General features: G+C 45.1%; 9 protein-coding genes across 9 annotated transcripts; 3 read left to right on the top strand and 6 right to left on the bottom strand.

The window, feature by feature from the left end:
* Positions 1-97: 97 nt before the first annotated feature.
* On the bottom strand, positions 98-2,485 carry GGS22DRAFT_155528 (glycoside hydrolase family 43 protein). Its single transcript, XM_047960228.1, has 11 exons — positions 2,206-2,485; positions 2,090-2,150; positions 1,928-2,033; positions 1,732-1,874; positions 1,591-1,675; positions 1,477-1,537; positions 1,302-1,415; positions 1,200-1,248; positions 974-1,153; positions 305-924; positions 98-260 (listed from the first exon to the last, which is right to left on the bottom strand). The coding sequence occupies exons 1-11, from the start codon at positions 2,471-2,473 to the stop codon at positions 157-159; spliced, it is 1,791 nt and encodes a 596-aa protein (XP_047822130.1). The 5' UTR covers positions 2,474-2,485; the 3' UTR covers positions 98-156.
* A 268-nt stretch (positions 2,486-2,753) lies between these two features.
* Positions 2,754-4,712, bottom strand: GGS22DRAFT_185674 (general substrate transporter; the record flags this gene model as incomplete). The annotated part of the gene is made up of 6 exons (XM_047964356.1): positions 2,754-2,947; positions 2,997-3,130; positions 3,198-3,618; positions 3,685-3,985; positions 4,047-4,385; positions 4,593-4,712. 6 exons carry the CDS (start codon positions 4,710-4,712, stop codon positions 2,754-2,756), a joined length of 1,509 nt encoding a protein of 502 aa, XP_047822129.1.
* Positions 4,713-5,162: 450 nt separating this feature from the next.
* On the top strand, positions 5,163-7,363 carry GGS22DRAFT_198085 (alkaline phosphatase-like protein). Its single transcript, XM_047966086.1, has one exon. The coding sequence runs from the start codon at positions 5,398-5,400 to the stop codon at positions 7,216-7,218; it is 1,821 nt and encodes a 606-aa protein (XP_047822128.1). The 5' UTR covers positions 5,163-5,397; the 3' UTR covers positions 7,219-7,363.
* Positions 7,364-8,438: 1,075 nt separating this feature from the next.
* On the top strand, positions 8,439-9,539 carry GGS22DRAFT_185672 (uncharacterized protein; the record flags this gene model as incomplete). The annotated part of the gene is made up of 1 exon (XM_047964355.1): positions 8,439-9,539. One exon carries the CDS (start codon positions 8,439-8,441, stop codon positions 9,537-9,539), a length of 1,101 nt encoding a protein of 366 aa, XP_047822127.1.
* A 500-nt stretch (positions 9,540-10,039) lies between these two features.
* GGS22DRAFT_185671 (uncharacterized protein) lies at positions 10,040-10,762 on the top strand (the record flags this gene model as incomplete). Its single annotated transcript, XM_047964354.1, has 1 exon — positions 10,040-10,762. The coding sequence occupies one exon, from the start codon at positions 10,040-10,042 to the stop codon at positions 10,760-10,762; it is 723 nt and encodes a 240-aa protein (XP_047822126.1).
* A 914-nt stretch (positions 10,763-11,676) lies between these two features.
* Positions 11,677-12,432, bottom strand: GGS22DRAFT_185670 (uncharacterized protein; the record flags this gene model as incomplete). The annotated part of the gene is made up of 1 exon (XM_047964353.1): positions 11,677-12,432. One exon carries the CDS (start codon positions 12,430-12,432, stop codon positions 11,677-11,679), a length of 756 nt encoding a protein of 251 aa, XP_047822125.1.
* Positions 12,433-12,840: 408 nt separating this feature from the next.
* GGS22DRAFT_95701 (uncharacterized protein) lies at positions 12,841-18,554 on the bottom strand. Its single transcript, XM_047968525.1, has 4 exons — positions 17,353-18,554; positions 14,874-17,299; positions 14,704-14,821; positions 12,841-14,544 (listed from the first exon to the last, which is right to left on the bottom strand). The coding sequence occupies exons 1-4, from the start codon at positions 17,988-17,990 to the stop codon at positions 13,017-13,019; spliced, it is 4,710 nt and encodes a 1,569-aa protein (XP_047822124.1). The 5' UTR covers positions 17,991-18,554; the 3' UTR covers positions 12,841-13,016.
* Positions 18,555-19,078: 524 nt separating this feature from the next.
* GGS22DRAFT_155519 (uncharacterized protein) lies at positions 19,079-20,034 on the bottom strand. The gene has a single exon (XM_047960227.1). The coding sequence runs from the start codon at positions 19,830-19,832 to the stop codon at positions 19,140-19,142; it is 693 nt and encodes a 230-aa protein (XP_047822123.1). The 5' UTR covers positions 19,833-20,034; the 3' UTR covers positions 19,079-19,139.
* Positions 20,035-20,295: 261 nt separating this feature from the next.
* GGS22DRAFT_95698 (kinase-like domain-containing protein) lies at positions 20,296-21,734 on the bottom strand. The gene is made up of 2 exons (XM_047968523.1): positions 21,403-21,734; positions 20,296-21,348 (listed from the first exon to the last, which is right to left on the bottom strand). Exons 1-2 carry the CDS (start codon positions 21,611-21,613, stop codon positions 20,375-20,377), a joined length of 1,185 nt encoding a protein of 394 aa, XP_047822122.1. The 5' UTR covers positions 21,614-21,734; the 3' UTR covers positions 20,296-20,374.
* Positions 21,735-22,129: the final 395 nt, after the last annotated feature.

Raw genomic sequence — 22,129 nt, 5'->3', positions numbered from 1 at the left:
AAGGTAGGTCTCAATAGCGATTTATGTCACTGGGAACTTGGAAACCAGCGATACAGACACCAAGAGGGAAATAACGTGAAAGATACCAAAATGCCTATATTTTTCTCAATAAAAACTCTTGATCCTACCTAGGTACCTAACAATAAAATCGAGAATTTAATTCCTGAATTGGCCTTGTGGAATATATCTCCATTTAGAAAAATACGCTGGCGTGTTCCCTTCATAGCCATTGCTCGTACAGTAAATACCGAGGATGACGCCTGGAAAATGTCAGCATTAGCCCTAAAAACAAGTGCCGCCTTACCTGAGAAGCCCCAACTAACAGGCGCATTCGACACATCAAGGATGGTCCGCATCTGCGAGAGCGCATCTGCAGGTCCAGCAGACATAGAATAATGCGTCATATTATGGGCCTTGATTTCTAGTCTGAGTCTTTTATCGGACCAGGCTTCGGGAATTGGGACGATAACATCATCCGGCACAGGCACGTATGAGATTCCGCGGAATCTTAGTTGAGGAATCAACTCTGAAGAGTTCGTTGGGAGATCTGTATTTCCGAACGATGCGGTACTTGCATTGGCTGGAAGTAGAACGACACCGAGGTCTAGATGGTGGTTCTGCGTTAAGAACACCGAGACTCCTGCTTCCTCTTCTAGAGACGTTGGAGCGAAATCGAGATCGACGCTGTATGTAAAGAGCGTGTCTTGCTGGCGTCGCCCAACGAATGTCTGACCGTCAGGACCGGCATAATTCCCGTTGAGTGCTGTGAGATTCAATTTTGATGGGTTTAGCTTCAAGGTATTTGGATGGTCCGGAGGTGATATGGTATATGATTCCGGGATTGGGAATCTCCAATGTGTGAAATGCGCTGGGAGTGTTGACTCTGGTTCGAAATCGATAGTATCTCCCTCGGTGATGATCGGCCTACGCAGGTGAGTTATACGCTTAAAAGCTGAGGAAGTATATGACCTACCCCGGCCCGTCGACTTCTAGATTCGTTTCGGGGAATTCCCATCCACTCATCTCACCGTTTAAGGGGGACCAGACCGGAAATTCGCCATCGGCCCACATGACGGGTACCATCACAGTCTCTCTTCCCATCGGATAGTTGATGTACTCGGGACCCGATCTAGTTGAGAGTGCGACACCCCACCTGGAATTGTTAGGCTTTCAATTCTACATAAAGACTTGCTACTCACCAGTTACCAGTTGAATCTTGGAACAGGTCTGCGTGGCCGACGGTTTGGACTATGAATCATTAGTACCTAAAAGATATTCTTGGTGGTGATACCTTCACTTACAATAGTTGGTCGTATTTGAATTCGTGAGAACCGGATTCGCGGAATTAGCTTCGTAGGGTCCGTGAATACTCTTAGATCTTGCCATCGTAACCATATGCTCGAGTCCCGTACCCCCTTCAATAGACACAGTATATCAGCAACTGATTATACCAAAAGGTGAATCGTCCGTTCTTACCTTCAGCAGCGAGCAAGTAGTACCATCCATCCTTGAGGTATATATGGGGCCCTTCTGGAGCCTGAATCTGTAGTCAGAGATAAAATTGAACTCGTTTTTCCAAGGTTGACTTACTGTCCCACCAGTACCATTCCATATGACATTCCATTCACCTACTTCGCCAGTCTCTAGATTGGCTTCAGCTAGAAGGATGCCTGGGCTGAGAAAGTAAGCACCCTTGGATACAATTAACGAATTTTTTAATAGATAACGTACAAGACTTTCCAAGAATGTGCACCGACAATGTATGTCTTTCCATTAGAATCCCACACCGGCGAGGTGTCGTACCCCTCAAGGTCGAAGTGTATCGCCTCAGACCAGGAAGGGGGATCAAATGGATTATTGGACTGGAATATTATCTGTGCCTAGGATTAGCTAATACTTAGCAGAGGTTATATGGATTAACTTTTACATTATCCCACCGTGACGCATCATCGGTTGCTCTGTCATCATCGACAAGAGTCGTTACCAACCAGAATGTTTCGTCGTGAAATCTCAGTGTCGGAGCCCAGATCCCACTATGGCAAGTCAGTTTTACTTCATAAACTTCTTAGGTAACTGTTCATTACAGTACCTTGTTGATCTATTCGTCTCCGCAAGCCGAGGGAGTTGCTCCCTGCGGTTCAAGACATGTCCTATGATGGTTAGCATTCGTTACTAGGACTTGAATCCGATGAGAAGACGTCAGACCAATGAGTTTCCAGTTCCGTAAATCCTTGCTTGCGTGCAAGGGGATGCCAGGAAAGGCGTTGAAGCTTGAAGATACGCAGAAGAAAGTATCATCCCACTCCTTTACGAAGATGCAACTAGGATCTGGATGGAAACCTGGCAATATGGGGTTGTAGTATGTAGAATTTTGAGTATATGGCTTGGTTCCCAATGTTAGGGAGGCGAATATAGCTACGAGACACACTACGACAGCTTTCATCATGGGCGCCATTGAGCACATGAGCCTCATTAGATATTTACATAGGCAGTCGTAGTATACTCCAATCAAGTGAGGGTTTCACGCTTTATCAAGCAGCGAAATTAACACTGGGGCTGACCACCCCGCATAATCCTACCTCAGGACCATATTCCCGGATAAAATGGATGGATAAAGGCCTAGTTCGTTGTTGTAGGGGTCCTCGGCAGGCGGTAAACCGAATGTGCATGATAAGTCAGAGGGCGCAACATTTTAAAATAGGTAGATAGGTGCAGGTATTTTAAGTTATTGATAATATTCTGAAAATTCAGCATTATGTTTGGGCATGAACTCCTCTCGATCCATAGCCCTCGTGATGTTCCGAAAATACATCGTTATTCTTATATGGTGGCACGTCCGGTTGATTGCTACTATTGAAGTGTTGGTGCGCGATAGCCTCAAGTGATAGACCTCTTGTCTCCTGGAGATAGATGAATGCGAGAACTGCAATGACGGCGTCAAAAATACCTGGTAAAATTAGCATGCACCCTCTCTTTTTGGAATACCTTCGACTTACCCCACAATAAGAAGGTACCCCAGCCCATTGAAGAAATCATATAAGGCGTAGTCAATGTGAAGACGAAGTTAAACAGCCATTGCGAGGCAACGCCAACCGCCACACCCACTTCTCGAATCCTCGTCGGGAAAATCCTTTCGATGATGTTAGCATACAGGTACCTAATAGATAGCCTCGAATCAGGGGCTAGTCAGATCTTACTCCGAAACATATGGCCAAGGCATTGGCCCCCAGCTGAAGTTATAGGCAATTACGAATAAGTAAATAAGGGCAACTGTAGCAATTCCGGAGGGTGCGATTGAGTTTCTTTCTCCGCTAGCAGGGAAGGATTTCACGACAGCTGCTGTAGTGATCTGGCAAGCCGCCATGAAGGCAGCGCCACCAATGAGCACTTGCCGACGAGAAAGACGCTCAGCAAAGAATAAAACAAATAGGCCGCAAGCTGCAACTTTCACTGCCCCAAATATGGCGGTTAACAAAAGGCTTTCTTCAGAATTGTCAACAATGAGATTGAAGTATTGGGGTCCGAAGTAAGCAAAAGCTGTTGCGCCGGTCGCCTGTTGTGCGGTGAATATGGCGAAAGCGGCGAAAATTCGTTTGAAATTGTCCCCTTCCAAAAGCTCTTTAGTTGAATGATGTTAGAATTGAAAGATTTATTATATCGGACAGAGTAGGTAGGTAGGTTTACCTCGAACATGAAAACCTTCAGTGGCTTGAGACTCTGCCGTGACCCCTGACCGGATCTCTTCCATCTCATCAGTGGTCATTTGGGAATCATCTGCTCGAATCCACTGGAGACTTTTCCAGGCCTCCTCGTGTCTACCCTTCTTCGTAAGCCATCGTGTACTTTCTGGAACTGTTAACATTCCTAGACCGAGTAAGGCGGCGGGTACAAGCTGAAGTCCGATCGGAATTTGCCATTGCGACGAATTGGTGGACTTGATGCCTTTTGCTACGCCATAGTCGATCCAATATGACGCAAAGATACCCTTAAGCAGTTCAGTATAATTTCATCTCTAGGTACAATGGAGGGGAAAACTAGTGCCTTACAAATGTGTAAAACCACTGAAAAAATGATCCAACTTGGCCTCGCATCTCTTTTGACATCATCTCACTGTTAAACATTGGTACAATTACGGTCGCTGCACCAAGTCCTAACCCGGAAACCACCCTCGCAAAATAAAAGGCCGCCAATGAGTGGGTGTTGATTGTCTGAATCATGGCGCCGATGCAGAAGATAAAGGAAGAGATCATCAGTGATTTCTTGCGCCCTAGCCTTTCAGTTAGAGGCCATGCTAGGAAGCATGCTACGAAGCCACCTAATTGCTGAAGACCCACTGAAAGGGAATTGGTACGTGTCTGGTCAGCGCCCCCATAGCGATAATCAGACTGAAAGGAAGTCAGCGTCAATACGCCACCTGTAATTATTTTCTAGTTAACATCAAAGGTTCCTAGAAATATCGTGAAATTTCATGAACTGATTCACTAACCAACGCTGTAACCAAGTTAGCATACGGAATTATAAAGCACAAAGTAACCCCAGGGTGATACTCACATCCCAGAGTCGTATCCAAATAGAAAACCACCCATACATACTACCGAACCCAGCCAATAGGCTCGGATCTTCCCTAAAGTTGTCCCCTTCATATCTTGGGGTGGTGTAAAGGCTTGTTCGTCTTCACTGGATCGTTGAAGTAAGGGCTGAGTTTCCTCCATGACATCTCCAAGACTTTCGTCTTTTTAAATTGAGATCGGTTTACAACTGAAAATACTGTTGCATCAGTTGACAGATCGAATCGAACAAGAAATGGACATGGTAATGATTGGAATCTCGACGCGATAGGGTAACGTTGTAGGGATGACGTGATTAAGGGATTGAAAATATTACCATTTAGGGGATATTTGTCAACCATACAGAGGGGTAATCTAGCGACAACCGAAGATCTCCGGTACGCCTGTGGGGTAGCTCCAGGGGTTAATGACGCGAATCCGGGGAGGAGTGTAGCCCTGACCCTAGTGCCTGTTCCAGCACGGCAATCAGTAAATGGTAACCAATGAAAACACCTACTGGCCGAGTCGCCGAGCATCGCTGAATTCACACCTCCTAACTCCACAATAGCAAGAACCGCGATAGGGGCTACTGTAGCTGATCAGGCCATTACTATTGTTTCTATGAGTAGTTCCTACGGGTTTAGAGCCATTGCGACATCGGAAACTTATAGTCATCCGGTTCTTTTATATACAAGGCAACTCAAGCTCTTTTGTAAGTGTTCGTATACGTCACGTACTTCTGATTTAGGGATCCTCTTGACAGGTTGAACCCCTAAGCCTGCAATCGGAAAAAAGAACACTGGATGTACCGTTACTTTCCATTTTAGATACAGGAACGCGTGACGGTAATATGGCACCAGGGAAAAAGCCCAACTTTCTAATTGCTCTAGCGGACGATTTGGGGTTTTCAGACGTTGGGCCATTCGGTGGTGAAATCAACACCCCGAACATCGATAAACTCGCCAAAGATGGCATTCGGTTCACCGATTTCCACGCTGCTGCTGCGTGCTCACCCTCCCGCGCCATGATCATGACTGGTACGGACCATCACATAGCCGGGTTAGGCAACTTGGTCGAATGGACTAATATTTCTGGTCAAAATGATCCAAACGGGACCATGTCAACTGCTGTTCAGCGTGGGATGCCTGGTTATGAGGGGTATCTCAATGAACGAGTCGTGGCTTTACCTGAACTGCTCCGCGATGCAGGCTACCTCACCCTCATGGCAGGTAAGTGGCATTTAGGCCTAACACCAGAGCGAAGTCCAAAAGCCAGGGGTTTTGAAAAAAGCTTTGCCCATTTACCGGCATGCAGTAATCATTATGGCTACGAACCTCAATTAGAAGGTATGGACCAAATACCTGAATTCATGACGATGAGCTTCATCGCTCTTCATAGCGAAGATGGGGAGTATGTCAAGAAGTTACCAGAAGGATGGTACTCTTCCAATGGATACGGCGATAAGATGGTAGATTACTTGAAGGATTGGAAGGAGGGGGAGGATGAGAGGCCTTTCTTCGCGTATCTACCATTTACCGCGCCGCATTGGCCCCTTCAAGCACCGCAGGAGTATATCAAAAAGTACCGTGGCGTGTACGATGACGGCCCTGATGCTCTGCGCCGAAAAAGACTCCAGCGCCTCAAGGATCTCGGTATGGTCCCACAAGATGTGGAGCCGCACCCTGTTGTAGCCGACGAAGTAAAAGAATGGAATGACATGAGCGAGGAAGAGCGAGCTAACTCGTGCCGCGCCATGGAGTGTTTTGCTGGCATGGTTGAGTGTATCGATGCCAACGTCGGGAAGGTTGTCGACTATCTTGAAGAAATCGGCGAACTTGACAATACCTTTGTCTGCTTCCTCTCGGACAACGGAGCTGAAGGTGCCGCTTACGAGGCTTATCCGATTGTCCAAAGCACCATGCTCCAACACCTACAGAAATATTATAATAACAAAATCGATAATCTCGGAAACGGAGATTCATTTATATGGTACGGTCCAAGATGGGCGCAAGCTGCCACTGCGCCGAGCAGGCTGTACAAAGCATACACAACAGAGGGTGGAGTGCGCGTCCCATATTTGATGAGGCCGCCTGCAAGCTTCAACGGAAAATTTGAAGCCGGTAGCATCACACACCAATTTGCAACGGTGATGGATCTCGCCCCCACCGTACTCGACATGGCAGGCGTGCAACACCCCGCCCCTACGTATCAAGGTCGAGAAGTGGTATCAATGAGGGGAAAATCGATGGTTCCCTACTTACAGAAAAAGGCAGAGACTATCCACGAGAAAGACTTTATCAACGGATGGGAAACATGTGGGCGGGCGGCATGTAGAAAGGGCGACTGGAAGATCGTGTTCATCCCCAAGCCCAAGGGTCCGGAGCGTTGGCAGTTATATAATCTCGTGAAGGATCCTGGGGAAGTCCATGATCTCGCCGAAAAAGAGTCTGAGAGATTGAAGGAATTGATCAAATTGTGGGATCAGTATGTTTTAGAGACAGGTGTCATCCCCCTATCTCCAGATCTAGGAAATTGGATGGCTGCGATGGAGGAACAAATGCCCGAGAACGCATGGATAGAGTATGAGTACTGGAAAGAAGGTGCGAGAGACGACCCGGCCAAATTCACAAAAGAAATTCCGAGGTTCCAAAGGCAAGTGAAAGCAATTTGAAAACACGACACCTGGTAAATGATAGCTGGGGGGTTAGGGTTAGGGTTGGGGCTACATCCTGATGAGAACACCTTTACCAATATTCTTAGGAACAAGTACCATTATTAAAAGTATTTACAATAGTATTTATGATAAATTACAGCTCTCAGATAATAAATAAGTATATTTGACTTTATGTTAATTATTAGCAATAACTAGCTGCTGGAGTTTGAATGGGACTCTTTGAATAGATGTGTTACATAATCAGCAAGTAGATTTGGCCATCTTCTCGATTTGGTTCAAATTGTAGAACCGAAAAACAAGAACTGTTGAATATTAAATATATGGCCATAGCATGGGAAATTACGAGGTAGATGCGTATATCGGCACTAGGTATGTGGGTAAGTACCTATCTATACCTTAAAGAGGGTTTCGCGCTCGATTGTGGAGGGAGACTAGGTGATATCACTGTCACCACTTCACATAGGTACCATCGTATTCCATAGCGAACTATCGGTGCTGCTATTTCTGTTTGTCGGTATGGTCATGAATGTAGACTTTAGCTTTTTTTAAGAAATGCTTTGTCTTTGGTAGAGACTTTGAACTCTTGAGTCTAAGAATGTTCCTCCTAGGAATCTCTGGTGGAACATCAGAATCGCATTTATAGGTGGTCGTGATTCTCTCGAGTGCTAAATATGAGCCTATATCATGTATATTGGGCTCAATATCCTCCATCCATTTGTACACTGACTCGACAAATTCGAGATATTCTTTCAAATCTTCAAACTTGGAAAATCCATGAGTCGGGTGGGAAACCATCGTGCCTTTATTTAATCTGCGGATCTGAGATGAGAGAATCGACGAAAATATTCTCATACAAGATTCGAAATTGACGATAATATAACATGTCATAAAATGTCTCCTGTTTTTCTTGTTCGGCGGGGATGAAAGAGAGAGTTTCAAAGGGCTCTCAAACAGCATGGTTACTAAATACTGTTCTAAATAATGTGCGATAACAATGGAATTGTCAATCAACTCTGCATCTGGTTTGGTCACCATGAAAATATATATAAAGAGCAATTGCTGGCGATTCTTCTTATCTATACCACCCAGCTCAGGAACTTTCTGTAGCATACTAACTCCAACCACATCTTACTTCCATCGCCATTCGAGTACCTGTAGATCGAAAGAACCACTTCATTCGGACTAGTAACTCGAAGCTAACATCTCATACTTATAAGATGGCCGATAGGAATTACCGGGGCTTCCTTAAACCTAGTTCGGCGAGGGCAGGCCCTCGTTCGAATAACCCTAGGTCTCATACCGCTTACCCAGATGTTTGGATGGCTGACAGTGATCGGCACCACTTAGACCGAGTGCAAGTCTTTAATAAACGCAGGGACTCCATCGCTTCAAGTTCGCGAAGCCGTCCCGGTACGCCATTGAGACATGATCCCTCTAAGCCAAGTATGCGTATTGAAAAACATAGATCCATGTCTACTAGCAAACCGCCGGCGGTGGAATTTCTAGAAAAAGACTGGCGGAAAAGTACACCATGGGCCAAAGACAAAGAGATGCGACTTAGATCATCTCTAAGTCCTTCTATCGACACACCCACCTCTACTGGATGTATGTCCCCAATAGAGCTGCAAGATGAGCTTGACCGTTACAGTGTACAGAGCCAATATCTTCTCACAGATAATGAATGGGTATCCCCTCCCGGCCCCCGGGGCCGAACTAGGCGCATTGACCCAAAGGAATTCAACAAAGAACGAGTTAAGACGCTTAAACGATGGAACACGGTCCAAGGCTTCATGTATGGCATGAATTCGTCAACGCTTCGGGAGACCGATGTAAAGCAACCCCGAGACGCATATTTCCCCGGCGTTGTATTCAGCGCCCCTGTCCACACAGCGGTGGCCTCTGACGAATTGCACGTTCCAAATGACGATCCTCATTTGACAGCAACTCCTTTTGGTACGTTGAACTCTAAGTATCGTAAGATGATTGTGTATCGTGTTTTCGGTGAGCATCTTCAATGCCTGCCGATTTATACCCACAATGGCCGAGGGCTGGAAGGAAAGGAGTTCCCCGAAGAGTTCGTAAGTATTCGAGACGTAGACGACCCACATCCAAACCGAGACGAGGGCCCATACATAGGAATCGACGCCCGTCGAGAAAGGGGATATAGAGGGATGTTTATTCAAGGTAAAGCAGTTGTTAAACTGACTGAGTCATACACTCATCGATACGAAGCTCCCGCTACTATCGAAGGTAGGGTTGTGTTGCACAATAACTGTAGAGAGAGATTATTTGATCTAGTTAAATACAAGAGTCGGTAGGTCCATCCAAAAGATGCGTACACTAATCTATATAATATAACAATAAGTAGCCTAATTCGAAATAGAATGTACCTAGTATGTCAGAGTAAGTCTTCTATCCCTAACCCCAAGTCTCACCTCAACCCTAACCCTAACCCTATCTCAGGTAGCACAAATTTGAGAGATAATGAGGTAGAAGTAATGTTACTTGGACAGATACCTACCTAAGCAGCCTTGGGATAATAAACCGCTTTCCCATCGCCTCTGTGTCCCCACTAATGGTACCTAGCGTCTCTAATCTGGTAATTAGATTCAGGGCTCTTTATTTCAAACTGATTGTGAGCCAACAATTGCGTTGTCCCTACGACAAAGAGTCACTATTTCTCACATCAAGCTAACAATCATCGTTGTTTCACACTACAAGAGAATTATTTATACAGAAAGATCCGCTCTTTGGACATTTGCTTTAAAACTAGTCATATCCCACCTCGATAGGTTAGTACTCTGACAATCAGATCGCGATGGAGAATCTCGACATTAATAAAGTTAATTACGATGGTGAAGAGATTCGATTAGAGGTAAGTGTCAACAATGAAGGTTTGCCAAAAGCAGCGGATGATTTGAAAGTCCGCAAATTCCATGGTCATAGGAAACATGCACCACCGCCCCTCATTATCGATGATACCGTCGTAATTGAAGAGTTGAGTTTCCTACATAGACTTTCGATGAAGCTTTCACGACCTGGATTCGATTGGGGAATTGGTTGCTTCGGTAATCTTTCTAAAATAGTTGAAACAGGTAAGAATGAATGTGGCGATCTATATTGGTTTGATTTAGTTGAAATCATTACTGCAAAGGAGCTCTTCGAGGGAAAGCAAACCTGGGATAACGATGACGCTTGGATTATTTTCGTACGTTCAGCCCAGGAAAAGGAAGACCGAAAATCTGAAGTAGAGTTGGCCAAGTTCCACGGGGTAGAACTGGAAAATGAGAAAGAAGGCGAGCAAATTCACGTCCGACCTCGCAATTCAGATGCGGACAGATTTTTAGCAATGCTTGATGATATGGAAGCAGCTTTCCAAGAAGGAGTCGAAGCACGAACTATTCCAACCTCTGTAGAATACCCTAGATGGGTAGCTCTGAACTTTAGAGACTGGATCGAAGAAGCGGACTTTATTGAGGCAAATGTAACCGCGCCCGGCGGATCCAGATACTACACTTCTTCAGATACCAATGATATGTGAAACTTCTGAAAGGATGCTCCGGATGTTTTAGATAGAAAAGAGCATACAATGAAATCAATATATAATTATTATATTTTAACCTATTCAATTGAGCGTGAGTGAACCTAGGACATTGTACTTAGAACCTATTAACCCACGGTATCAACTAGTTACCTTTCAGGTTAATAATGCCTCCATATACTTTACCTTAAAGTCGTGAGTACTAATACATACCTTAGAACTAAAGTGAACCAAAGTATTCAAGAATTCTTTTTTTGTTGATCCATTATATCTTTTCATATAGACCACTCTATACCTAGGCAGGTGGACATCCCTATTATTAGGTAATCTCCACTGAGCGATTACGTAATGACGGATTATACATTCAGCTGGTAATTAGGTACGTGATCGTAGATTATGTCAGTTAGAAAACTCAGGATGTATTTATGACATAGTTATCTAGTTATCTGGTACCTGATCATTCGCTTTATGAAAGGTAGGATTTATTGCCTAAGGAAAAGGGAGCCTCGCTCCTAGAAGCGAGCTGGTCTAATATATCCACCCTTAGCTGACATAATCAGTAAGCTTTTGCCGGGGGCAATTAAGTAACCTTCACCAGTATTACCTAATTGCCCTGTGACAGTATTTATAAATGGTATCATTGACTAAAAAGATGACTCGTACATCACTTTCAGTGAAATATGGATTTGAAAATTCAACAGATCTGTCACTCAAAAATTATGAAATATTTTGGCATATTCAAAGTGGAAATTATTATCTATGGAAATATGTAGAGTTTATCTACCTACTCAGTGAATACCCGAGTAGGTTAGCTGCTTAGGTTAGTAGGTAGTGGGTGGTAGTCTATTGATCTATCCAACAACTAATATTTCTAACATCCGCACAAGTGCAACTAGATATCCATGATTAATAGACTATGTTCGAGTTCTATGTCTCACCACACGTGCTATATCGCAGATATAGTTTGCCGAGCGAATCCCAAAAGGGGGATCGTTCTCGGGGACCTTGTTAACAACAACCCATTCCAAATTTTCGCGGCTAAAGATGACAGTAGTCCACCTGTTCTGCTCGTCCAACTGATATTCATCTGGAAACAATATTCTCGCGCAATCAGCTACGTATATGCATAGCTGCATATGCAGTCTCTCCGTAGCACTGAAACAACCCTCCTGAGGGGGTGACATATTGTGCATGGTGAATGTGCCATGTACCCAGTCTATGAATTGTTCCATGTCGTGATGGATCTGTTTATAAGTCGAGAGAACCTTGTAGGCAACCGCTCGAGTAAATATGTGTTTTGACATTTGATATCTTGTCGCATCGATGTATAGTTCCTCGTTGTTGAAATGGAGCAAAACAGCAGGGGTGGGGATATGTGACTTACTAGTAACGACTGCTCCTGCGTCGACTTTTAGGTTCGGGTCCAAGCAGGCGTAATGCAATATTGCGAGTGGGAAAATGTCAGGACCGAGTTCGTTGAAGATAACATGATAGAGAATGACTTCCTGAGCTGCCTTGAATATACCATTTATATTCGAAGACGTTCGAATCATTGCCAGTAAACCTTTTAGGTCAAGATGACCCATGATCCTTTGAACCAGCTCAAGTGGTAATTTGCCAAAGGCACAAGGGTTAGATTTCCCGTTCTTGATATCCATTGAAGAATCCATTATTTTATAGAGTTGTAGACTAGGAGTGTATAGTACGACTGGATGTTTTTGAAAGATACCAGGGGACGTTACGTATTATATAGTAAACAGGAAATGAATTAAAGAATCTAAATAATAGCACTTATCAATAACAAAAACCGCCTTTCTCTTATGTTAATAGACAATTCCTTTATCTTTCTTTATCTTTACGAAGCAGTTAAAAACATTTGATTGTGGCCGATAAAAAGCGAATCATCCCATACTAATAGACGCTGACCAAGCCCCTGAGCCATTGTGGTTATCCACTAACGTTTAGCGGCTACACCACTCAAAGTAGCAACCAATGGATTGATTATCTAATCGGGAGACCTTACGTAACGGGCAGTCTTATGTAATAAAATGGTAAGGCTGACTAATCGAAGATCATAATTAAAAGAAGTGGAATAGGAGTAAATTCTTCAATGATTCTACATATATACTACCTAAGTACAGAGATAACATAAGCAAGTACCGATGGTAGGGATATTGAACTTATACATAAATATATACATACGATATTGTATTGTTGAAATTCCGCAAACGAGACTTGAGATGCACTCGTTAACTCACGTAGCTCTCCCTCTGTTACTGCGTCCCCGTCCCCTGGAACTGGAACTAGGCCCCCCTTCTGTGGTAGCATTAGCGTTAGTATTGCTAGAGGCCCCACCCCCGCGATTATTATTATTGCCCCCTTTCGACTTATTGTTGCGATTACTCCTTCGACCGCCATGGTCTTTTTTCTTGTCCTTGCCCTCTTCACGTGCGGTTCGCCTCGCCTCCTCTTCCTGCATGCGTCGGCTTTCTTGATCCCACCATTCTTGAAAGGCTTGTTCCTGTTGAATCTCCTGTAAACTGCGTTTGGCGGCTGCTTCGCGCACTACTTCTTGCTCGCGCTGCTGTTCCCCAATGATATCAGCTAGGCCGAGGCCCATCTCCTGCTCTGGTCTAGGTGTTCGCTTAATGTAAGACTTCGAATGTGGGATTATTTGCTGGGGTTTGGACTGCGGGGTGGATGTGGATCCTCGTGTGCTATTATTGGTTCTTTGGCCTGAAAATCTGGTATCTGGAGATGCTGTACGTCGTGGTGTCAACTTCTCAGAAGTCTCGGCAGCAACAAGTGGTTTTGGCTTGGGGAGTCCCGTTGATGGACCAGCTGGAGATTCTGAGGTATCCATCAGAGTAGTCTTCGGGGCGGGTGAGGTATTTTGCCAAGGTGATTCCTTCTTCTCCCCAACTTTTGTCCAAGGCGATTGTTGGGACTGGGATGCTTGTCGGGCTGTTTGTTCTACTTTCTGCTGCTGTAGTTGCCTTTTTCTCTCCTTTTGAGACATCTTTTGAGGCGTAGTCTTGCTACCTGTATCCTTCCTCTCGGCTGCTAGACCTGCGGAAAGTGCCGATTGAATGGGCCGAGATTCGGCCAATACCTCACTAAGGTCTAAACGCGAGGTTGCGAGTGCTGAAGGGCCCCATGGATTGCCCCCTGAAGGAACACGCATTGCGATAGGATTAACATGTGACTTAGTAGCAGCAAGGCTCGACTGCGATGCTAAGGTTGGGGGAGTAGCAAGTGGAGAAACAGAATCCTTAACAATTTTCCCCTTGGAATCTCGCCAAGGACCAGAGAGCGTAGGCAATTGGTCTATATCGGTTTGTTCACTAGAATGTAGTAGATGGGGCTTCGGGGAAATGGGACTTGCGGGACTGCGGGTTTCTTCTTCGTCCATAGCAAATATAAGGTCCGCATGCGAGTCTCTAGGCCTAAGTTCGGGCGTGAAGGGCTCATTTTGCACTGCCTTTGACTTTCCTCTGCTCCGATCTGGCATTGAAGTACCAAATGATTCGTCCAAACTCCCGACGCGTGTCTTCAATGAAGACGCCAACTTCTTTTCATCCTCTCTTTGAGTAGCTCGGAAAATCATTTCCCTTATTCGTCGTTGTCTTTCGTCGTCGATATCTTGAGCTAACTGGGGGTTACGCCCATGGAGCAGTAAATCAGCCCTTCCACTTCGCGCAAATGGAGACCTAGCTAGTTGATTATCCCGGACAACTTCATCAAGCTCTACTAGAAGATCCTCATCAAGGTCGTCAAGTAGACTATATATACGTTAGCATGGCAGTTCACCTTTATAATAGCATTCCCACAATGGGCCCTGGGAATATCATAGCAACTCCGCAGAAGGACAAAACAACCACACATATATAAAATCATAAACAAAAGGTTATTTGATACAGTGACCCATCGAATAGACTTACTGATTTTCAAGCATTGACTCCATTTGGAGGCAGATATATTCCAGACCCTTATCTTTGAATTCAACCACAGAACAAGGACTGATAGCATTGAGCAAATTTGAAATATTCCGAGTAGTAACTAGCAAAGTTAGAAATTACGCCTGAGCAATATGTGCATAGTAGTAACTTACCGAAACGACCAATAACTTTCTGACATATTTGCGAAAGGCGATCCAGCATAAGCTCATTCGCAATACTCATCACATCCATCACCAACTCGGAAAACTCATCGATATTCTCTGCAATCGTATTGTCAAAAAGCTCTTCGCCAATATCTGCGTACAAGTGTTGAAGTACGTAATGAAAGGATTCTGGATTCATGTGTTTCATGTCGATTTTGATGCGATCCGACTCTTGCAGTGCTGCACGACGGCTCTCCAGCCAGAATCCTCGGGATCGACCGTCAAATAAGCCCTTGAACCATGGACATCTCTGGCAAAGCATTGTACTATGAATAGGGATTTCGTCACCATCTAATTCTAAAACAGCGTCACCGTCCTCAAAAAAGGCCGGATCCTCTATGGCTTTCTTAAAGTCCATGTTCATAGACCGTGATGGCGAGCTCTGAATTCTGACAGCAGCTTCTAAATCGGTCATACCAAGCTTGGTGGCTATTTTCATAAGCTCTGTGCGGATTTGGCGATACCTAAACGCTAGAGGTTTTGATTGGCGTGTGAAGTTCCAAGCGGGGATGACCCTGTCGCGGTACATATAGACGACAAGGTTCATCAGAGTGATTAGATCGACGCTGCCAATAAGTCCCACAACTGTAATGCTATTCTGTTCACTGATGTGAAGGAAATCCATAACCTCATACTTCCCAGTCTCCCTGAATCGCTGCAGCCCAGCTCGAAGCAATGGGCTTCTCGCTGACAAAAGCCATGAGTGTACAGGAATCATTATTTCTGGGTAAGAGGCCGCACGAACAACCGTGTCGAGATCTTGATTCCGAAAACGCCAATTTTGAACGTGCGTTCGAAGATCCTCCTCAAGGTCGGTCGAAGTCAGCACCTCATATGCTAGTGTATCAACTCGACCCTTTAGTACTTCAGGATCCTGGAATTTCCATGTATCTTTATTCTCTCTTACTTTATGATTTGAAGCCTTGAATCCTTGGAATGGAAATAGAGGGGCGATATCTTGCCACAACGTCGGTTCGTCAATCTCGATCTGTTCCCGTGTTACATCGCAGTCCTTTCGGATCGCGGCATACGCACCGAACGCAGAGCTTCTAACAGCAACAATGTCCGTGATATAAGGGACTCGTTGAAATTTGAAATCCTTGCGCTTGAAGTCTATCATCGTGGGTGTCTTAGTATCTTTGGCTTTTGTTCGCTTAACGCGTCGCCAAACTGCCCCTGACTGAGTAGAGAGCATGACAGAACCATTCTCTCCAACAGTAACGGATTTGACGCCATCTTTTTTGGAACTCCAAATGCACTGCGGTATTGTTACGGCATCCTTGATCTTGGACGGGTTGGTTGTTGACGTAGCGGGCTGGTTTCCATCGGATTTATGATTAACAACCATTGTAAATAGGTCGCCATTTCCCGTCAGTGCTGCTATCGTTTCTCCACCAGAAGTGATATGATGTATTTCACGGCGACCAGGATCGTAGTGAGTAGACGTTGAAAGTTGCACTGAGCGTTGGAGAGGTGAGCTTGTGAAAGGGTCGTACGTAGGAAACTTAATCATGTTGTAGCCATAGCTCGTGAAGACACAGACCGTGTGATCCTCAAATAGACAGGATGTTGCTTTATCTATAGCCGACACCATAACGATTGAAGAATGATTGGATAGAATGGTGGCGGCAACTTTCCTCGGTATCGTCTGAACCTCAAGTGACCTTGAATCTGCATCCATCAAAGCCAGTTGGCCGACGTTTTTACCCCAGCAGAATAAGGAAGAGCCTGTATGTGCTACTGAATGAATGGCAGAAGCTGCCGTCCCATATACAATTTCCTTCTTCAGCGGGCCAAATAGCTGTCGAGGAATCGAGCTCATTGGATCTTCGTCAGGTTTCGTAGGAGGGGGCAAAGCAAACCCAAGTTGCGAGTATGTATTCATACCCCAAGTCCAAAGTTCTCCAGTGCTGGTTACTGCCATCGAGTGATTCTGGCCAAGGGATATTTGGACAACTTTCCTGTCAGCTAGGCCGCCTTGGACAGGCATAAAATTGAACCTGGTATTTTCATCACCAAGACCTAGACGACCTCCACGTCCAATACCACAGATGTACAGATTGGACATGGGGTCGGTAGTAAGGATGGCGCTATGAAGCTTAGAGAGTACGACATCTTGAATCATCAATGCGCGATTTTGAATCAAAGAGGGAACCTCTGAAATATCATCAGATGTTGAATCATCCGTATTAGGTCGACGCTTCCTCTCTTCGAGATATTGGTCGTAGAAGCGTTTAATCAAATGATCGGGTCGCCTTAAATAGATGCGCTCGGGAAATTGTCGATCATCTTCATCGCCAAGACCGAGAGTAAGGTTATTGTTGCTTCCAAATGTGAACACCTCTTCGCCAAGGCCAGGATATCTACCATGGTATCTAGGGAGTACGTTAGTGAGGCATTACTTGAGTCTGATGGGCTCGCATCTAACCTGGCATCGTCACTACTTGAACCTTCCTCTGTATCCGATCCGTCCTCTTCCAAGTTGGCACGATCCTCTGAGACTTTCAGAGTACGCAGTGCGATAGTTGCATTGTAAACGTCGAAGGGACTGTTTCCTTCGTGGTCTTTCGTCTTTATTAACTGAGCCACCTTAGTCACGGTAGCACCGCCGATAGAGCCTGTCAAGTCTTTACGTTCCTTCTCTAGAAGCAGTCGCGCGATAGAAATATTTCCATTGTAGAGTGCCCTGTGCAATGCATTCCACCCACTCTCATAATCTTGGACATATATATCAATCGCAGGATGGTCGAGAAGGGCCTCAACAAAAGAGACAGCATCGGATGAGGTAGATGAAGCAGCCCGAAGGAGAATAGTCAGACCCGAATAGTCGCGGCTATTAATCTCACTCCTTCCAAGGCCGTTACCAGTAGTCTTGGATGCGCCAGCGCCAAATCCCGGGGCCTTGCGAGATTTGCTAATTCGTGGAGAAGTTCCGAATGCGCCGGGACTACCTATTGACGCACCTGGACTCTTGGACGGATTGTGGGAATAGTTGACCGGGGCCAGTAGCCGACAAAATTTGTCGACGTCATTTTCCCAGTAATATTTCCAAAGTAGATGACTCATGTGTGTATGATATGGTGTCGTTCAAAGCACTTCAAACTGCACCTCGCTGTGAGTCTCGGGGGATCACGGCTTGTTTAAAGGTGCTATTGGAAGCGCTTCGACTTGACAAAAGTTTGGGAGGTTATCCCAATACGTTCGTTGCGTAGATAAGGGTCCGCGACTAGGATGAAATATGCGATGGTTGTGTCTTTAAGAGTGATTGTTACGAGATGCTACGGAGAAGTCGGTCGAGGATTGCTTTCGCTTTGAATGATCTACGAAATCGTCGAGGCACGTTTAGGATAAGTGATACGTGGATGGAGAATAGATAGAACAGGTCGTAATTGACGAGTTGGATTGGTTCGATTCTGGCTATCGAGGGGTCGGCGGTCGGGATGATCCGCCTACAAGATTTGTACTACGAATAGTCGCAAATTCGTCGGATATTCGTCTGCGGTAATATTTTCGGAACTAATAGATATCTTGAGAGAAGGATGGCTGTGTTCTATTGAAAGTTGTTACAAGTTATCATAGATGAAAGTCAAATAGGAAGATAACAGACAATAGGCAATGGCAATGGAGAAGATGATAGCTGCCACTTCCACTGCTGGGGTTTGTGCGCGTCCCTAGCCCCGCGACGCTAAGTTAAAGCCGGGTCATCGGAGTAGTCTATCTCGACCAATCATATTAAGTCGCGAAAGAGCATGGTAAATCCTCAGGGCATCGTAGTTGCTATAACTTATAAGCCGTTCCAATCATGTGTCATGATGTAATTGTACCTATAGAACTAGGTATGTGAGTTAGAAACCTTGTTCTAGGTATACCTACAACGTAGCAGGCAGGCACGACTAAATCTTCAATATCTTTTCTACATACCTACCAGGTACCTAATTTATGTAAGTCTAAGCGCGTAACCACAAGTCGCCGTTCGCGCTTCTGTAAAGTTCTGTGGAGTTATCATGCGCGTTCCCCACGAAATCCCCCAGTTTGGTAGATAATAGTAGGGATTTGACAATAAGCAAGAGCTAGGAGTTATTAAGCTCAGCTGAGCTACAAGGCTGCGAATAGGAATTTGCCAATTTATTATAATATTTCATTACTTATTACAAAAATGATTTAACAGAATGGTGGATCCTACAGTTATCGCTCAAGGTATGAATTACATGATGTTTATTCGTCCGAATCATAAACAAACTCTTCCGATAAAATCCGACGGGGCTTTTCAGCTTCTTCATCGCGCTCCTCTTCATTTTCTTCGGCCTCATTTTCATCCCCGTCCTCTCCGGGTCCACTAGCGCCCGGACCATAGTAGTCTAGCAGCTCATCACGCGCTGCATAATACGTCTCTTCTGTAACGAGTCCATCTCTCCAGATGTTCTCCCACACCTCGAAGACGTAATCCTGACAATTCCACTGGGCGGCCCGCTCTTCCTCCGCGGCATCAGCAGCCCGGACAGCGGCTTGGATTTCATTTAGGCGACCACGAGGCACGGTGCCCATTCTGACTAAGTGTCGAAACCTTGTCTCGCGGGTTGGATCAACGCGGATATAATTTGCCTTATATGGCGCGAAGGGATGTTCTTGGGCAACTTCCCAGATATGCCAAGCGTCTGCCTCCTGGGCATCGCAATCGTGAATAACGAGCGACCAGTGGAGATAGTTTCCCTCTAACGGCGTAAAGATAGCCGTATTAATGGTCAAATGGTCTCGAGCATGCTGGCTACTTGATTGAGCAACGTCACTGCTTGTCTTGGCCTCTTTACCATCTCTTGTAGCGACTCTCTGCCTGGAATTTGGATTGATGTCGTTTTTGAATATCACATTCCCATATTGAGCTGAAGATGGGCCGAAACTGGTGAACATCTTGACCTCGAAGTTGCAGTCGTTACGTGGAAACAATAAGTTATTCAAAGCGCGGGCTTCGTACGAGGCAGGTAGCTTTATTATGGCGGGAGGAACGTTGGTTTGGTTAAGTATGTTTGGTTAAATCGGCACGGTGATCCACATCACCGATTATCCCTAGATAGCCCAGGTCAGCCCTATAGATACCTCCTCTAAAGTATACCTAACGCCTATACCATTTTGAATGCCTCTTCGACGTGTTACGACTAACTTCTTTCATTATAGACTTTATTCTCGCTCCATTTTAAGGTAGGCAGTCACTAGTACCTAGCCTTTGAAGGTTGCGGAGAGCTTTATCTAAGTCTTGAACACTGTAATTTTTCGCACGAAATTAGAGTCATGAAACTTATAGTTATTTGTGAGACTAACTTGGGATATCATTAGTTGGTGCGGATGACCGTGCCTTTAAAAACAACCAAGGTTGATCATTTGTAGGTCTTGGTTTGCTCATCCCTCAAGAAACTGTTGTAACGTGGTCTATGTAAGACGTATATTGAATTGAATCATAAGGATGTTTCTATCGAAGCCACCATGGGATCCCACGCCAGATCTAATAGCCAGCGCTGTGCGTGATTTTTTGGGTGCAAACATCCAGGCAGATACTTATACCAGTCCCAGTCTTCACCGGCGTACAAGCAGTTTGTAATTTTTATGGACTCCCAGTACTCTGGGTAGAAGCCGCTGCGCTCCCAATCGATGATACCTGTAACTTGCCACTTGCCTGAATCGTCAGAATCGACCACAATATTTGCTGGTCGGACATCTCCGTGGGTAAAGACGGACTTGTTCGGACTTGGTGGACAGAGCCCTCGCAAAAACTCCAAATAGACTGGGGTTGCAGATCTAGAACCGGAAAAGACGAAATCTTCAAACTCCTTTACACTCGTAATTGGAGTAGAAGCTACACGTAGACCTCTTCTAGCATCCTTACATAGTTCCCCTTGAGCGCCACCAAGTGGACTGTCCTCTAAGCACGGAAGTAATCGCAATTCAGAGAACAGGGCGTCGAGCTGACTGCTGATGTCTTGTTTTTGAGCCACGTTTAACTGTGGCCATGCTTTTTCAAGGTCTAAACCAGGAATATAGGTCATGAACATAAGATAGAAATGTTCTAATTCAATCATCCCATGTGGTCTAGGGGCAGGAAAGCTTGGTAGGTGTTCTTCAAGGTACTGCAAAGCAGTATATTCATCGGTGCCGTCCGAGCGCCGTGAGATCTTGGTAACGATGCCGTCGGAGACTAGCAAAATCATAGTGGAGCATCCCCATTTAGTTTGAAAGATAACTTCGGCTTCGGACAAGAGTTGGATAACAGAGTGCATAAGATTATCGACGTCTATGTTAGGGAGGAGAAGCAGCATATCTTCCGAAAATGGCGAGAGGATCGTAGCCGCTTCGTCCGGGTCGAGAAGCAACCGTGTGTCGCCCGGGGAAGGATTAGGAACGGTTAGCTTCTTGGTAGTGCTTCCGAGTCTCGCTGTTTGAGTATAAGCTACCAGATATCCGTGTGATGAGCAGGCAGAACTCTTACCACCAACATTCTGGAATAGCTCTCGTTTCTTAGCGTAATCTTTCCCTATGATGGTAACCAGATCGGCTTCAGGATCTTGCTTCAGAGTTTCTACAATTCTCTGCACCATCACAGTGTTGTATTTGGCTGCAGGTGTTTTATTGTTAGCCTTAATTACGCGATTCTTCCGAGGCGCGACAGGCGTTCCCTGTGGATCGATTGTTTCACCCATTATTATAACGGTGACTCGTAGATCTATTTTCTAGATCAAAATGGGAGCTTCTATAGGAAGAGAAATGAAGGAAACAATTCTCTACCAGCATGGTAGTGGCACCCATTATTGCGATTTTTTTGTTGGTTGTTCGTGGTTGGTTGAATAAAACAGAGCTACGTGAGCGCTTCAAAAGTAATTAGAAGAGCCCTTGCAGCACACGGGCCACAGTTAAATCTCAAAGGGCTGAACCTGGAACCAATCAAGAACCTCGGACCTAGCGGCGGTAGGGATTTAACGGGGATTGTAGGTGACTAGCGCCGGAAACGTCGGAATTACTGCAATAGGAAACTTTTAACATAATAACCTTTCGTAAACTCAGAACACTCAGGGCATAACCTTGAACGAATGTTTGGATTATTAACTTCTGTCTTTAACGTACGTAATATCAACAAGTAAGGATTACTTGAACAGGTGAACAAGGGCCTGTGCACCTCAGGTTGTGTTTTGCGACTTGTGGGGACCCTTGAACATGCC

The sequence above is a fragment of the Annulohypoxylon maeteangense genome (genome assembly GCF_022496945.1).
Source record: "Annulohypoxylon maeteangense strain CBS 123835 unplaced genomic scaffold GGS22scaffold_3, whole genome shotgun sequence".
Taxonomy (NCBI): Eukaryota; Fungi; Ascomycota; class Sordariomycetes; order Xylariales; family Hypoxylaceae; genus Annulohypoxylon; species Annulohypoxylon maeteangense.
Note: the sequence above shows the minus strand (reverse complement) of the source record. Positions and strands in the feature narration are given on the sequence as shown.

What these genes read in the sequence shown, in the direction of transcription:
- GGS22DRAFT_155528 (XM_047960228.1), bottom strand. Translation starts at nt 2,473, where the DNA reads ATGAGGCTCATGTGCTCAATGGCGCCCATGATGAAAGCTGTCGTAGTG. An exon ending in ATGCGTCACGGTGGGATAAT is followed by an intron (nt 1,875 to 1,927) that starts GTAAAAGTTAAT and finishes TCCTAGGCACAG; the next exon opens with ATAATATTCCAGTCCAATAA. An exon ending in CTAGAAGTCGACGGGCCGGG is followed by an intron (nt 925 to 973) that starts GTAGGTCATATA and finishes TCACCTGCGTAG; the next exon opens with GCCGATCATCACCGAGGGAG.
- GGS22DRAFT_198085 (XM_047966086.1), top strand. Translation starts at nt 5,398, where the DNA reads ATGGCACCAGGGAAAAAGCCCAACTTTCTAATTGCTCTAGCGGACGAT.
- GGS22DRAFT_95701 (XM_047968525.1), bottom strand. Translation starts at nt 17,990, where the DNA reads ATGAGTCATCTACTTTGGAAATATTACTGGGAAAATGACGTCGACAAA. An exon ending in GAAAGTTATTGGTCGTTTCG is followed by an intron (nt 14,822 to 14,873) that starts GTAAGTTACTAC and finishes TAACTTTGCTAG; the next exon opens with TTACTACTCGGAATATTTCA. An exon ending in GAGTCAATGCTTGAAAATCA is followed by an intron (nt 14,545 to 14,703) that starts GTAAGTCTATTC and finishes ACGTATATATAG; the next exon opens with TCTACTTGACGACCTTGATG.
- GGS22DRAFT_155519 (XM_047960227.1), bottom strand. Translation starts at nt 19,832, where the DNA reads ATGTTCACCAGTTTCGGCCCATCTTCAGCTCAATATGGGAATGTGATA.
- GGS22DRAFT_95698 (XM_047968523.1), bottom strand. Translation starts at nt 21,613, where the DNA reads ATGGGTGAAACAATCGATCCACAGGGAACGCCTGTCGCGCCTCGGAAG. An exon ending in GCTATTCCAGAATGTTGGTG is followed by an intron (nt 21,349 to 21,402) that starts GTAAGAGTTCTG and finishes ATACTCAAACAG; the next exon opens with CGAGACTCGGAAGCACTACC.